Here is a 16,180-nt window from a genome sequence, read left to right as displayed (position 1 = left end):
GCGGTACTTGGTCGAGTAGGTTGATGTAGATGGTTGTGATGTGAACGTCTTTGCCGTAAAGTTAGATTTTTTTAGTTGTTCCATAGTGGCATCATTTTCGTTTCACTGAACAGACCAGTGCCGTCAAAGGGAAGGCCCTCTATCTTGTCCTCATATCCAGTAGCAATGTGGTTGACCTCAGCCATGCGTGCCTATGAAGGGTAACAGCCGCTGTCATGGCCCTGGACTCACTCTCAGCAAGATGTTTTGCAATGCTGAGTTGCTGCCTTGTGAGGTCACCTGAACGTTCCAGAGTTTTGCTAAATTTGTCCCTGAATTCTTCCGGGGACAAAGTGTCGAGGTCAGCTTGTAAGTTCTCCCAGAGACCATGGGTATAATTGGCAGTACATGCTGCATAGTTCGCCACTTTGATGGACAAGCACGCTGTGGAATAACTTTTCCAACCTAGTAGGTCTAGCTTTCACCCTTCTTTTTCAGGTGGAACCACGTGTCGTTTACCAGTCTTGGATGCAAAAGCACAGTCAATAACCAAAGAATTAGGAGCAGGGTGTTTTAAAAAGGTAGGTATTATCCTTTTCCATTATATAGTATAGGCTTTCCAGCCCCTTAGATGTTGGGGTGGAGGTATGCAGGACCTCCCAAGCACATTTCGCAGCCCGCGTTATTACTGGTAGCATCGGGAGGGCTACCAGAGCCGTAGACTGCGCTTTAAGCATAAAGTTATAGACAGGGTCGTCTATAGTTGCCAGTTCGGAGCGTAGGTCAAGACCCAATGCATTCGCCATGGCCCAAACGTGTCTATGGTAGGCCTTCATTTCCTCATTGGGAGACACATATACGGAAGGAGCTACATCAACTGGGGGCTCCACAATGGTGTCCTCCCCTTCAGGGTCAGATTCAAAGTCTGATGAACCATAGTGCTCCGAGGGTGAGGCAGTGGGTGACGTAGGCACCGCAGTTTGAGTCTGCGCTGTGGTCATCGGTGAAGGAGAGATGGCTGGTGTTTTGGTTGCTATGGAACGAGTCACTGGGGGTCTCGTCTGAGCAGCCTGATGTAGCACGTTAGGAATGTCAGTTTGGGTAGCAGCAGGTATGAGAATAGTGGCACGGACCCTAGTAGGACCTTTGGGTAGCGTAGTCAGTGACATAACTGAGGGGAGGGACGTCAAGGGTTCCCAAGATCGAGCTGCCTCTGATTAAGGAGCCTAGGAGCAGGTAGTTATCGCCAGTCCGGAGCCCGATATGTGGGCAGGTGGTGTATGGGAGAAACCGCAGGTATGCCAGGGCAGGGAACTCTTCAACTGGACTGCTGAGAGTGACGGTACTGAGCGAAGCAGTGGAACAGAGATGGACTGCAAATCTTCTTCTGAAGGAACCCCTTAAATGTCAATTGTGAGGGGGTACTCGCCGTCGAATCCAGCAGCGACAGAAGCATGTGTGTCGTAGTAGGATGGAGGCCCACCTCTGCATCTGCAGTAGTATCTTCGATGTCGAACACAGGAAGAGGCGACTGATACCATGGAATAACTTGTTTTGATGCTGAAATCACTGGAGTATGCAATGTTGAAGGAACGGTGGGGCAAGGTGCAGTCGGCGTCGATGGAGGAGATAAGGGGACCGGCGTCGGTGAAAGTGACCTTGCCCTTGGCATCGAAAAAGTCAGCATCGAAGTCAAGCTCGGTGTCGATGGTCGGGTGGACACCAGTTTCGTTGTCGGAGGATCCACATCGACTGGCTGAGCAGAGGTCGGGGGAGCTGGTAACGTCAGTGAAGAACGCTGAACGGCAGATGAGATGGAGTACTATCCCATGTCAGATCTATTAACTTCTGTCGTTTATCCAGGGTCGATGCACCAGTAGGAGCTGGATGTTTTGGAGGCTTTGTATTCCTATTGTGCTTGCCGACGTCGAGGTTGCTGTCGGTAGCAGAAGAGACTTGTCATGTAGATCTCAACGTCGAGGACTTCTCTGGAGCTTTTAAACGGTGTTGGGTCGAGGAGCTATGCCCAGCTTTCGACGTCAATAGGCGGCTCGATGTCGAGACACGTCTAGGAGACGAGGAATGCACAGAGGTCGATGGCATCGATTTCAAGTGAGACGGTGTCGAAGTAAGCTTTGGAGGAGTCTTCAACGTTGATGGACAGGGCATGCCCGGTGCCAAGGGACTTAACACCTCATCACAGATCGCCGCTCTGAGGTGAAGTGCCCGATTCTTCCGTGTCTGCTTGGAGAAAGATAGGCATATTTTGCACGAGGAGACATTATGCTCCTCACCCAAGCAAATTAGGCACAGATCACAAAGGTCTTTAGAGGGGAGTTTGGCACTGCAGCCCTCACACCTCTTAAACAACTTTTTCTCCTCAGCCATTCCAGTGAGCGAGAGGGATAGTCAGGTCTGTTCCGTGGGTCAAAGCCAGTCGAGGGTCGTAAGCCGGTCCGAGTCAGAAATTTAGAATCGTCGTCAGCCAGAAATAGGTCAATACACTAAAATCAATCCATTGGTTTTTTTTTAAAAGAACGATGAAGAACTCATGAGGAACTTTCTGACAGAGAGGCGGCAGACCAAGGTCCAAACGCAAAGGTGGTCGGAAAAGAACTGAGGAACACGGCGCCCAGCCCGCCCTTAAATAGCACGCTCTGTGTGGGGGCGGGGCTTGGACGCCTCAACAAGCTGAGGCATGGCTACCACGGGTTTCCTGCGCAGGTGCAGAACCCATTCTTATGGCTGTCGACGGATCTAGATCCAGATCCTTAAGATGCAGGCCTCTGTATTTTCCAGTCACGTTACACAAGTGCTAAAATTAGTGTTTGGAGTCGATTTCTTGAGAATCTAAGCTTCAATTGTTTTTCAAAAAGCAGGCTTCTTGGCCTCAAGACTACCAAGATAGGTGCAGAAGTATGTCATCAATGAAATTTCAAAAGCTAGTTGTGAGTTACAGATGAAAATGATTTCCTATGACAAGCAAAAGTAGGATTAAAGTAGGATAGCACACACTATTTTTTGTTGTTGCATCATTTATACAGATCACAGAATTTAGCATGGCAAACAGGCTGCATTGATCAGTCTATTCCTTGAAGGTTGTAGAATTCAATATCTGCCTTTCTATAAGAGCATAGCAATTTTATAGATTACATTAAATACATTAGAATTCTGTGTCCAAGAGCTGGGTCCTGGAGCTTGTAACAATTATTTAAACCACATATTTATTTTGCATAATATATTCTACAAGTTTTAATATTCTGGATGTTTTGTGCAGAGCTGGGCAGGTCACTGAAACCGTGCTGTTAGCCACTGAAATCTTATCTAGCTAACCTTTTGACTTCTGAGATTTCAGCAGGAAATGCCTACATGCTTTCAAGCAGCTACTTGCAACTTTACAGGCCAACACTATGCACAGATTGCACAAGAACCATATTTGTAAGGTATGTTCTTTGGTCAGATGGTTTTGTTTGCCCAGAATGTAAAACTGGCAGTGCACATATTAGTATTTAGACAACTGAAATCTACTCTGATGGTTTGTGACATGATTATATCATTTAACTGATCCTCCACAAATGCCTCCCATTAGAAAACCTTACCTTCAGTGACACAGCTACAGAAGCAGCACTGGAACCTTCTTCCACCCTCAATGAATTGCATAAAAGGGCACATATAGGCTTTGCACCTATTACACCGGATAGGACCTATTTCTCCATGATCTACCAAATAAGGAGGAGTCTGGAAAGAAAGAAAGAAAGAAAGAAATCTGGATATTGGTACTATTTAAAGCAACTTCCTCTTCCCTCCCTAACAGGTGAAAGAGTATCTGGGAGGGTGCCTTTTGCACTTTGCTCTAGTGTTCATGTCAGCAATGCAACAAGCCTTTCCTACATCTGTCCCATAACAAAGATCATCTGTGAATATTTTATCAACATCCCCCAAAAAGAGAGGGTGGGACAGGACAAGAGAGAATAAGTCCTTTTTGCAGCAAATCCTACCATCATATTTAAGGCATGCAATTGTAAATTAATCCCACTTAAGGAGGGCAGTACCTTTGAATTGTGTGTTATAGGGAAGATGTGACAACATACAGTTCAGGAGCAAGAAAAGCACGTCATTCTCTCAATTGGCTCTTATTGTCTTTGCAGCATTTTGGGCTACTTCTCATTTCTTCATGACCAAAAAGTTCATATATAGCGGTGTGAGGGAAGTTTTGCAATGCGCAGTGAATATTCTACATAGCACGGCTAAAGCAAAATGTTTTACTGAGGACAACTTCTGCCACTATACGAAACATGCAACTTCGAGCTACATAGAATTAATCGGGAAGAGTTCTTTATAACTAAAAGCATATACACTCCTTATGGGAAAAGTTGAACAGAAACTTGATTGGAGAGATAAATGCAAATTACAGTTTTATTCATAATGGAGAATCGGAATTAAATACCTATATGACTAAAAGTATTCAGTGCATTGCAACTGCTGTAGATGCTGTCTTTAAGACAACAAACAGCCCCCTTTCAAGGCCAACAAATGCCTGCTTGCACTAAGAAGCAAACATCTCTAAAGGGCAGGTGCTGGATTTCAATTACTCTGAAAGTTGGCCCTACTTAAAAACAAACACCCTTCTCCTGTATATTTCTAAACATTAGCAGATTTAGAGTGTCCTGTTTCCCTTAACAGGTGGAGGGTGCAGCTGCCAGCCAAGTTCCTGAACAATGGAAGCAACATTTGCCAATTTTTTCTTTTTAAAGGGTTGCATAGCCAGGGTCTGAATGAAGCTAGCAAAATCTTTTTGTTTGGCTATCACAAGTCACTCTCACTCCTCCTCAACAAGCATCTGACTTTTAAAACAGAGCCACACAAATTAAACATGTCCCATCACTTAAGGATTAGCCTAAATAGGATTCAGATTAGCAGACTTCAAAAGCCAACGACTGAATTTACTAACAGTTAGTAACCGAATTACTAACAGTTTTAGCAACTGGACTCCTATTCAGTAATTTTTCCTCTCCATGGAATGTTTTCTGGCTCAGTATACAAGGCCTCGAACAGCTAAATCAGGCTATAAGCATCATTCCCCTCTTGGCTGATTTCATGCCTATCTGTCTGGAAGTGAAATAGGACAGCCCAAAAGCAAGGTAGCGGTTTCTGCCTGTTCAGAGCATGCAAAAGTATATCACTTTGCAAACAAAGAGAAAAAGTCAAAAATGAACAACAGCCTGACAAACAATGGAATACTGGACCATTGGAATGTTGAAGGTGCCTGGAGCAGAGGGACCCATAAAATAGAGCAGAAAGGAGAAGAAACTGGCCTGCTTGAGCCACTAACAACTTCTAGTAGAGGTGGGGATTCCTATGAAAGAAAGTGAAGTGTGGCATATGGAGACAGTGTTATGGTGGGAGCAAAATCTTCCTAACAACTTGGGTTGGGGCAAGAGCGGTGGGTAGGTAGGAACAGACTTCACTGATGCTATGCATGAGAGACTGTACCTGCGTACAAAGTATGCAAGATTCAATGTGCACTACTGCAGGATCTGAACACAGCTGACCTACTAACAAGGCTGGGTGAGGTGATCACTTCAAGCGGAGGATTGGCAGAAGCAGCAGTCTGCCCACTAGCCACCTCTGTTACTCTCCTCTGGCACTTTTAGAAAAACAGAGGGGAAGGGAGCAGAAGGAAGTGTGGAGGAGAAGAATAGAGCAGAGTGCTGGGCTAGACGGGGATAGGAGAGCAGCAGTGATGCTGGCACCAGCACACCACTGAATAAGGCAGTCAATTAAGGGTAAGATGGAAAGAATTCAACTGAGCGAAAGTGCCAATGAACAGCCTAGTCAAGTTGGTTGTATAACAGCAAATTGACAAATTATAATTAGCTCCCCAGGAAAATTAAGGGAAAACAGTTGGCAAACAAGGAGATCCAGGTTGTCATTTCACTAAAAAATGTTTTTGATCAGGCAGAGTAACTGTATGGCCTATATTTTTGAACACATGTATTTGAGAATTTTTATTTGGGTAGATTCATGAAACAGAGACAATTGTGTTAGGGACTGTGCATGAGAACTGGGCCTAGGCAACAGTAAATTTGTTCAAAGTACTGTGCCTTTTCAGCTGCGGATTCAGGATCCTGATCTCACCTCTTCTGTAGGAAGCGTAGCCAATGGCTTGATGACTGCTGCAAGGGGAACTTGGGACTGCTTAGCCATATCTGAAGTGGAGGGGATATTATAGGATGTACATCTTATGTAGCGGGGACTTGCATTACCTAGAAGAAGAAACAACAGAGGAGAAGTTTCATTTACACATGGATACCAAACTGCCAAGTTATGCACAGATGCAATGTTGAGATTCTCTCTATAGTTTCAAATACTTTGTTCAGGGTTTAGATTACACTTCACCCTCTACGTAGAAGAATGTACGTAGAAAAATGAGAGCTGGCCAAGACATAACCCCAGGGTCAGCCAAACACCAAGGAGTAGATCCAAAGAGACCTAGTGTGAGCAGAAAGCTCGCAAGGGGAAGTGATGGAATCCCACTCTTTCAGACTACTCCCCCCACCCCCACATCTGCAGTCCCTGCATCCTATTGCATGCCACTTCCAAGGGTCCACCAACCTCAGGGTCAGTTCTGAGAGGGAAGAGGCAGGGAGAAAGCCCCATTTCAACAAACAACGTGCCATAAGTGGTCTGTTGGATCCAAGCTCAAAAGTTACCCTCATTATGGGAGAAATGTGAATGGAGTTGGCTTTACTTACAAATGAGCTCATGTGAATTATAAGCATAGCCAAATAAAAAATTGGAAGTATTCCCCAGACTGGGCTGACACAAAGCTGTTGTTTGGGAGTGTCAAGTTCCGAGTGATTTTTGCTGGCTCCTAGCCAGAATGCAGTTAAGAAGAGCAATGCCTGAGAATTAGGGGGAACAACCATCGGGGGGAAAGCTCTCTATGTGGTTCTTTATGGTGCAATTCTGCCAATTAGCCAAACAAGAGAGAGAAGGGATGCAGGAAGAAAATGGGCAGATAGGTAGAGATTGTAAGGCACAGTGGCATCTAGGACATATTGAGCCACACACTAAACGTTCTAGGCAGCAATTTCTTCTGTTTTCACTAATGCATAAAACTCCTTTATGAGGAAGGCTGGATATGGACCCAGCTGATAAACAAATATCTAGAGAAGTAGTGCTGATGCCAACATAGTATGCCAAATCTATGTTGGCAATAGATTTGTTGTGCAGCTTTACTGATCACCAAAACCATTCCTCCCCAATACCAAACAAGTTGTGTTATGTATTATAATGTTATGGGTTATTACATTATTATATAGAGATTTTTAAACATTTTTATTATCTGTACTTTAGTATTATGTATTTGAATTTTTGAGATCTGTAGCTTTGTATTTTAATTATGCAGTGTTTTAATTATATTGTAAACCGCTTCGAGATTTTAATGAAAAGCGGTATATAAACTGAATGAATGAACAAACTAACAGAGAGGCTTTGAGAACTTCACTGGGTCCAAACTAGTCCATTTGCTTGTGGCATCCTCCCTACTGCAAATATTCAGCAACTGTACAAGTTTTATAACCAGGCTTGATATGACTGGCATTTGTATACTCAAAAATTAGTGCTTGAACTATTGAAGTAGGTAATTTCTATGGAAGTTCATGATACAGTCAACTAATTTTTAAAGCTACACAGCCCCTTTACTAATGCTAGTTTTCAAGTTAAGGAGCCACTCCACCAGTTGATCTTACAAACAGGGATGTGCCCAAACCAGTTCGGTGGTCTTTTTTCTGGACCACCAGACACCCCGCCCTCCAAACGCAGTGGAGTTGTGTGTAAGAGCACACTCCCGGTCCCTTAAAGGTAACACACACACACCAGAGCTGAACTGTTGGTCGGACAGTTTGCGCACATCCCTACTTACAAAGAGACAAGCCTTTTAGAAACCTTTTCTGGACCGCCAAACCGGTCCGGTGGTCCAGCAGTTTGGATGAATCGGTGGCGGGGGTTTACCTTTAAGGGACCAGGAGGGTGTTCTTATCCCCTCCTGCATTTCCCCCATCGGCTCTATGCCCAAAATTGCTGGTGCTTGGCGGCAGCATACCTTCTTGCCACTCCAGTCAGCATCAGACTGGAAATGGGAGGTGTGTGCGTGCACATCATGCATGCACACTGGCCACTTCCGCTCTGACGCTGACTGGGGCGGCAAGAAGGTATGCTGCTGCTCTGCACCAGCAATTTTGGGCACAGCACCAGCCGGGGGGGGGGGGCGGTGTGTGTTTGTGTGCAAGAGCACAATCTAATGCCTTAAAAAATACCCGCCGCCACTGAACTGGTCAGACAGTTCGTGCACTCCCTACTTACAAAGCGACAAGGTTTTAAGAAACCACCAACTTTGATTTCTTTCATTTATAGCCCACCTTTCTTCCATTATGGAAGTTAAGCTGGTGTATAGAGAATCTCCTATTTAGATCAAGAATCCAATTCAGGCTTGCTTAGTTTTAGCACAGTTGCTTGACCAAACCTTGCCCTGGGACCATAATTTTGCTATTCCTTTACAGTAGTGGTTCCCAAACTGGGGCTTCTAGATGTTGCTGAACTATAACTCCCCTTATCCCTAGCCACAATAAATTGTAGCTGGGGCTGATGGGAGTTGTAGTTTAGCAATATCTGGAGGCCCATAGGTTGAGCACCACTCACTTGTATTTCTAATAGTTCTATGTAGTAGCATTCAGGGTTGGTTGCTTTTTTATTCTGAAAGTTGAATATACTCAAACGAATTCTGAACATAAGCACTGTCAGCCCTGTTAAGTACCACCTGAACCCGTGAAGCTGATGTGTCTACCATGATGGAACAAAACCTTCTGGTGGCCCCAAAAGGCCACACTATCATTTATGTGTCTATGCCACTCTGTTTCCTTTTGGCAGTCGTCTGACTTACCTTGATCTTTAACCAAGAAATTTGTAGTAACAAGGGGTGGGACTTGCCCACGGACTCCTGTGACAAATGGCTCTGACCCACGATTATTCTTGTCATCTTCAATTACCTGGATCTAGAATAAGAAGCAGTAAGTCAATAGTGCCAAAGATGCTACGCAATAATTAGAGATAATACAACTTAGATGTTTGGCGCCAAACAGGATTGGCAGTCAGTCACTAGAGAGAAAACTAAACATGGTTTAAGATTCTATCAATTGGCTTGTGCCAGGTTTGGAAACAAGAAAACAGTCCATTCCAAGCTAGTTATACAATTGGCATGTTAAAGCCTATTTTCTTTACTGAGCAGGGGGAGAGCAACTGGCCCTATCCAGCCCCAGCACAGCACTCCTCCAGTAGCTGCTGCTGGTGTCTCTTTTATGTTACTTTTTAGATTGTGAGCCCTTTGGGGACAGGGATATTTATTTATTTATTTATTTCTCTATATAAACCGCTTTGGGAACTTTTGTTGAAAAGTGGTATATAAATATTCGTTGTAGTTGTATATTCCAAGATATAATCTAAAACCCAAGGCCCAAGAAAGTTCCTGCTCCTCATACATGAGCAATGTTTACTACAGCTACACATTTAGCTAGGTCTAAAAATTCATGGAGCAGCATTTAGCAAACTGTAGCCGTTATCTTCAGTTTGCTTTTATTAAAAAAAAATGAGGTACGAGAAGTTTCCAATTAGAAGATAAGCAACAAACTGTAAAACTGGCTATTTTATAACACCTAAGAGTAAAGTCTAGTTCTTCTCACTGCTAAACCTTTATCTGGGTTATACCACTTCAGACTGCAGAGGAGGGCTCATACGATATGATCGTCCCAACAAAAAGATCCACACAGAAGGCTTAGATGCCAGGAGAAGGCTAGCCTAAAACTCCTTCACAACTGCTAGCTGGAAGAACATTCAGTCATGTGAATCTTCAGCTACAGTCTGAGCAGTACAAACCAGACACAGGCTTACGGCCTAGGTGGAAAACAATGCATTTTTTAAAAAGATCTTATGTGGAAGAGATTTGGGAACCACTGCATTCCAAATGTCTTTAAGCAATGCTTTCTCTTCCCTGTTTCCCTGCTCAACTGGAATCCAGCATTGCTGTACCATGAACGGGTTTTTGCTACAGCCATGCTGTATGTATGTAGCTTCTTGCGTTCTAACCTTTCAGGCTTCCTCGTAGACACTCTTCCTCACTCTTCCCTATCAGTGATCATGGCTCCCTTGTTCCCAAGCCTCTGTACCAGCTTCCTCATCCTTGCTGTAGCAACGTAATATAAAAACCTATTGGCCCATAGGCACATACTGAAGCTTCACAGGATAACTTTCCGCTCTTATTGAGCCATAAAGAATCAGTTTGCATCCAGCTATACAACTCCCATTCCTCCCCCACCCTCCATACTTCCTACATCAGTTCTGGGCAAGCTGGACTGCTACTGGCTAGCTTTGCGTTTCCCACACTGATCCAGGTCTGGAAAATAATCTCCACATCTGTGAGGTCAATGTAATCTTCTGCATATTGCTTTTTATAAGACACCTCTGCAAAGTTTGCCTGGACCATCCATAACTAAGGGCTCTCTCTTTTGCTACCAAATAAACTACTCTACGCTTACTCATTCTTTATCAGGTCTCCTTCACTTCTCTTCTGTCAAGCTTAAACTACAATCCTCTCAGGTAAGGATTCCTGTTACTCTGAATACCTGTACAAAATTAACGTGATGGTACTAAATACAAGTTAATTAATCCCAGAAGTATCAGATGGGTCTGTAACCCAAGTCACAAACTTTCAGGACCCAGATAATTCCGACACCAATAATATTGGTTGCATTATAAATACTGAAACTTCCCCCATCCCACCCAAAAGATCAACAAAAGAGTGGCAGTGTTCTCTTCAATTTATTTGGTAATTTAACTGCCTTTAAACATTAATATGTCATCGTACTTCACCTTTCCTACTTTAACTGAAACCCTCTCTTCATGTTTGCTTAGATTACTTAGTATGCCTCCTATGATGGGAATATCGGCACCCTCGCACTTTGATCTGAAACATGCCAACAAAGAGACTGTGTACAAAGAATGAGCAATCATGCCAAGAAACTTTTCTGTCTCCGCTCTGCAATGCAACTGAAGTTGGCAACACCACCACAGATTTTAGTGCTGTGACCAGTCTCAGCCTGTTCCCAAGGCACAGCAACACAGGGGCAATAGATAAGTGACATTCACAAGTTTATTACAAACCTGGCTTTTATCTAAGTAATACAGCAGATGATTCACTGCACGTAACATTTCTACTGCCCCTCAAATATTCACCCTTGAAATTGTATTATGAGGAAGCTAACAAATGAATGCTGCACTTCACTAACAAATTTGAGTGATTTCTTCTCTTTTCTTTTTGGAGAGTGTAAAAGATCTAACTTTGCACACACATTTAAGCAGATCACTGCCAAGGAATAGGCTCTGGGTGTATGTATACTATATGCACATACAGCTTATGTAAAATCCACTAGGAGCTTCTGTTTCAATAGATCTCATTTTTTAAAAGCCTGTTTATTTCAGGAGCACATAGCTCAGTAGGAGTCCCTAGTAGATTATACTGAAAACTTATTCAGACTATATAATTGTCAAATAGAAACTTTATATTCAGAGGCACTTTATTTATGTGACTATTTCATAGAAGGAAGACAACCCTTCAAGATCCACCTCTAAAATGCCAAATTCTATTGCCCCTTCAATTTGTGATGTAAAAAGAATTTCTTATTATTTTGTTTATCATAATGTTGTGAGCAGAAAAAGATGAAAAGGATGAAGGACGAACACCAGGGAGTGGTTAGCAAGGGGAAGATTACTTTGCAGACACACACAGGCAGTCACCAACATGCAGACAATAGCAGACAGAGAGACACCGCACTTACTGGGCTAGGAATTGCATCTGGATCTATTCTGTGTCTGGGTTTCTGCTGAGGTGGCAGCTCATTGAATTGCTTTTTTGTTTTAAAAAGAAGAAAAAAACATAGCATTGCCACAAAAAGGGAAAAAAGAGAGAAGAGTAAAACAAAAGTAACAAGCAGTGTTACTCCTATCTGCCCCAGCTTCCATCACGGTTAGATATATGCATACTGGACAATAGTTCATGCAACAAGAGGGAAAAGGAACATCAGTTTCAGTCCTACATGTTATCTCCCCAACTTGCTTTCCTATTGGGAGGTTGCTTAGACTAAACACTTTGACCAGGTTGGCAGCTTATAAGCTTATTCAGTTGGACTTGGGAGACCTGTAGTCTCAAGGTCATGGTGCAGCAGATAAAACTTGTTTCATTTAAAAGAAGGGCAGAGAAGGAAGCAAAGTTACTAATAGAACTGTATGCTTTCCAAGCAGCAAATTCAGTTTACAGCATAGAAGGCTGCATCATTTCATCTTCTGCAAGCTGGGTTAGCGCAAGAGGACAAAGCTAGACAGAGAACAGCTATTCTGAAGAAATAGCCACCGCTGCTGCCACCTGAAGTTATAGACTTTTGGCTTTTAAAAAAACAACACACCACTGGAATTGAGAAGAATACAAATACTAAGTTGGAAACTAAGCCCATTTCAAGCTTAGTGCTCTTCTTCACAACCCAGTTAATCTGCCATTTCAAATCAGAGAAGTAAACCAAATATCTGCACCATTATTCTTTATACAGGTTAAGCAACATATTTGCTCTTTCTGCAAGACACTATGTTCAGAGACATCCAGAAACCAAATCAAAAGCAAGCAGAATCTTCAACAACTGGATAGACTGCTGTGGTATTTGCTTAAACAGAGATGCAAGCTGCAATACATATACTTAAACAGACCTCTGTGTTTTATACCAAGAGTCAATGGCAAGGAGCTATCTTGATGTGCCCAAGGATTTTAGCATGCCAAGTGGAATTCCTCCCACCCTTTGAATATCAGACCTCCGTGCCATGTTACAAACTGCTTCTGAACACCTCTCAGTTTCAAAAGAGGTTTGCCATCTTGGCATACAACAGGGTGTGTAGATCAAGAGACAAATCCAAACCTTCCTTGGGGACGTGCAACAAGGTGCCACAGTTCTTTGGACCCAGGTTACAATGTGCAGCTTGCACTGGTCACTTGCATAATACACTGTTATGCTAGCTGGGGTCATCATTCTAGGATGGTTAATGGACGGGGAACCATTACACTTCACCCGAAATGATGTGATAGTCAACTGTCAAGTGGCATGATAAGTCAAGTAAATTAATGACCCACATTTCACACACAATGCCCATACACACATTTGAAGAGTCAACAGGTCAGTTCAAACCACCTTTGTTTTTTTAATACAAGAGCACACTCTGATCATGATTGTTTATGTAGACAAACAGCATATGAACCAGGCAATCACAGATTCAATCCACACTCAATCCCATGATCCTTTTCCAGATGATGGGATCACAGAAACTACTGCAGACTAGTCTTGCAATCCTCCAGTTAACACTACATTGGTCTATATGAACACATCCCTAAAGATGGTCAGGAATGCCCACACAGACCAAAAATGTAATGTGTAAAAGCACATGTATTAATGAACAAAAGCTACATGGACAAAAGCTACAAAAACACATGTTTTTCTCCTCAGCATCATTTACTATCTATAAGAGGCTATTCTACTATAAAATGGATGTAACAAACTTACTGGGCTAGGAATGGAGTCTGGATCAAGACGTTTTGGTGGAGGTGGTGGTCCAGGCTGACTCGCATAATTTGCTGGCCCACTGTAAGCTGCACCATAGTTTGGCTGGGTGCCTCTATTTTGACCAAAGGACCCTAGAAAAAGGTATACTAGAATTAAGGGTTTACTGGAACTAAAATTAATCCATTTTGATAGTAAACATATCTTTTATAAACACTTATATCTGTTTTCCAATCACCATCCATGCAACATTCTGAAGGCACAACTGCAAGCTGTGATTTGAACAAAAATAAATCACTTTGTTGAAACTCTGAATGAACAAATTTTAAACTAACATATCTTCTCATGTCTGTAAATGAGTATGTTCTATGTGATGTGAGGCTAACTATTTTTAACACTTATCCAACAACACAACTGCAACATTTTTCTGCAGATAAGCAAGGAAGAAAAAGAAGCTTGCAAATGACAAGTGTCATCTCCTTGCCACAGGGACCTCATGCTCCAACTCCACTGATTTGGAGATTCATATTGCTCCCCTATCACTTATAAGAACTCTACGATGAAGCAGCACAACCTGCAACTACAATTATGAATTACTGTGCATTTTATATTTTCTTCCTGAAGTGTTCCACGTATTCATGGGGTCATAAGATTTGGACATCACTGGTTTCAGCACCACAAAATCCTTGCGTTCTAACCTTTCAGGCTTCCTCGTAGACACTCTTCCTCACTCTTCCCTATCAGTGATCATGGCTCCCTTGTTCCCCACAAAATCCTCTTGCAGCACAATTTATTAGTAAATAGACCTCTCTAGAGAGTAGGGATGTGCACGAACCAGTTCGGAGGCCATTCTAGAGGCCTCCGAACCGGTCCGGGGATGGGCGGTTTGGGTTCGGACAGATTGGGGTGGGGGGTTCCATCAAGGGCGGGGGAGGGTTTACTTACCCCTCCCACCGCTTTCCACCTTTGGCGCCGTATTCTCTGTAACAGTGGGGCGGCAGGATACCTCCCTGCCGCCCCTTTCCTTGCTTGACTGCAAAAGGCTTTTTGCGTGCATGCGCGCGCAAAAGGCTTCTTAAAGCCTTTTGCAGTCAAGCAAGGAAAGGGGCAGCAGGGAGGTATCCTGCCGCCCTGATTGCTACAGGAGCGGAGCAGTTGGGAGAGGAGGACAAAAAGGGCTTGGAAGGGGCTCTGGGTCTTTTAGGATGGCTCTCCTGCTAGGAGCAGGGAGGAAGGGGTACCGAGTGAAGGGAAGGGACGAGGGTGTGGAACTCTTTAGCAATAAACTCCCTGAGCCACTTGAATGTAACATCTGATAGAGGGTGATTGTTTCTGTCATTACTCCCCCGATCCACATTACTCACAGGCACTGGAACGATTTCTGGCTGTTCCATCTGCACCGGAGAGTTTGGAGCTGCTGACTGGGCTGCAGGGGGGAGCTGCATAACTGGTCTCCCCTCCCACAAGATAGTACCAGGCTTAGAGTTCGAGGGAATAAAATGGCACCCATCCGAGCCAAGCAAGGAAAGGGGCAGCAGGGAGGTATCCTGCCGCCCCGATTGCTACAGGAGCGGAGTGCACGCAAAAGGCTTCTTAAAGCCTTTTGCAGTCAAGCAAGGAAAGCTGAGCAGCCGGCGCGCAGTCAAGCGGGGAAAGGGGCGGCAGGGAGGTATCCTGCCGCCCCATTGTTACAGAGAATACGGCGCCAAAGGTGGAAAGCAGCGGGAGGGGTAAGTAAACCCACCCCCGCCCTTAATGGAACCCCCCACCCCAGTGCCGGACCGCAGCTCCGCGGTTCCGTGCACACCCCTACTAGAGAGGAGCAAATAGTTACTATGAAAGTTATAGGCACCCGTCTCATCCATTTATTCATTAAATAAATGGAATTCAGGAAGCAAAGCAAATTTAATTTTACAAGTATCCATCTTCTGAATGCAGAAAAAGCAGTCTGTGGTTAACAGGCTTATTAACCTCTTACATTTAGGATCTCACCCTATAGCAGGAAGGTGGAGTGGAGTTTGCCCAGTGCCTTGGTCAGGGTCAGCCACGACCACCTGACCTCCCTTGCACACCTTCCCCCATCAAACCGTCCGTGGGCGGGTGTGGAATGCAAGTGAGCAGAAGGAAAAGGTGATGTGCGAGGGAGCTGGGGTAGAGCTGGCCCAGCCCCTTGATGCTGGCATCTGCGTCAGGGGCATGGCCATCAGTGGTGTGGCGTCGACAGTGCTCAAGCTGACACTGCTTTGGCACACCACTTCTGAGAGGTTGTAAATCCCTGGCCTATATGGAAGAGCAGTTTAAAAAACAGAACACACCTAACACACATCTGGAACCAAGAGTACCCTTCCTAGAGTTCATTGTTTTCCTAGGAATTAGATAATGGAAGAAAAGCACAGTTTACACAGTTCAGTTATCTGAAAGTTGCCCATTCCCATTCAACATGTTTTAGAGGAAGAGAGGTACTGAACACAAGTGCAACTATCCAATCTAATTGATTAAGAGTAAAATCCTACTAAGCTCGAATTCCCACCTCTCCTCTCAATGCACTA

At 44.0% G+C, this 16,180-nt stretch overlaps 1 protein-coding gene across 5 annotated transcripts in view; it reads right to left on the bottom strand.

Annotated features, from left to right (window-relative positions):
- The window catches only part of SEC24C (SEC24 homolog C, COPII coat complex component), a 77,099-nt gene that overhangs the window by 31,089 nt on the left and 29,830 nt on the right, over positions 1 to 16,180 (bottom strand). For 3 of the 5 annotated variants that reach the window (XM_053312157.1, XM_053312160.1, XM_053312158.1), the window contains 5 exons: positions 13,635 to 13,765; positions 11,871 to 11,939; positions 8,924 to 9,035; positions 6,118 to 6,245; positions 3,579 to 3,717 (listed from right to left, as the gene is read on the bottom strand). In XM_053312157.1, coding sequence (XP_053168132.1) covers positions 3,579 to 3,717; positions 6,118 to 6,245; positions 8,924 to 9,035; positions 11,871 to 11,939; positions 13,635 to 13,765 — 579 coding nt within the window. The remainder of the gene's footprint in view (positions 1 to 3,578; positions 3,718 to 6,117; positions 6,246 to 8,923; positions 9,036 to 11,870; positions 11,940 to 13,634; positions 13,766 to 16,180) is intronic. The other 2 variants (XM_053312159.1, XM_053312161.1) reach the window with 1 other exon arrangement.

This window comes from Hemicordylus capensis, chromosome 3, assembly GCF_027244095.1.
Source record: "Hemicordylus capensis ecotype Gifberg chromosome 3, rHemCap1.1.pri, whole genome shotgun sequence".
NCBI lineage: Eukaryota > Metazoa > Chordata > Lepidosauria > Squamata > Cordylidae > Hemicordylus > Hemicordylus capensis.
This window is presented reverse-complemented; position numbering and strand designations above follow the sequence as displayed.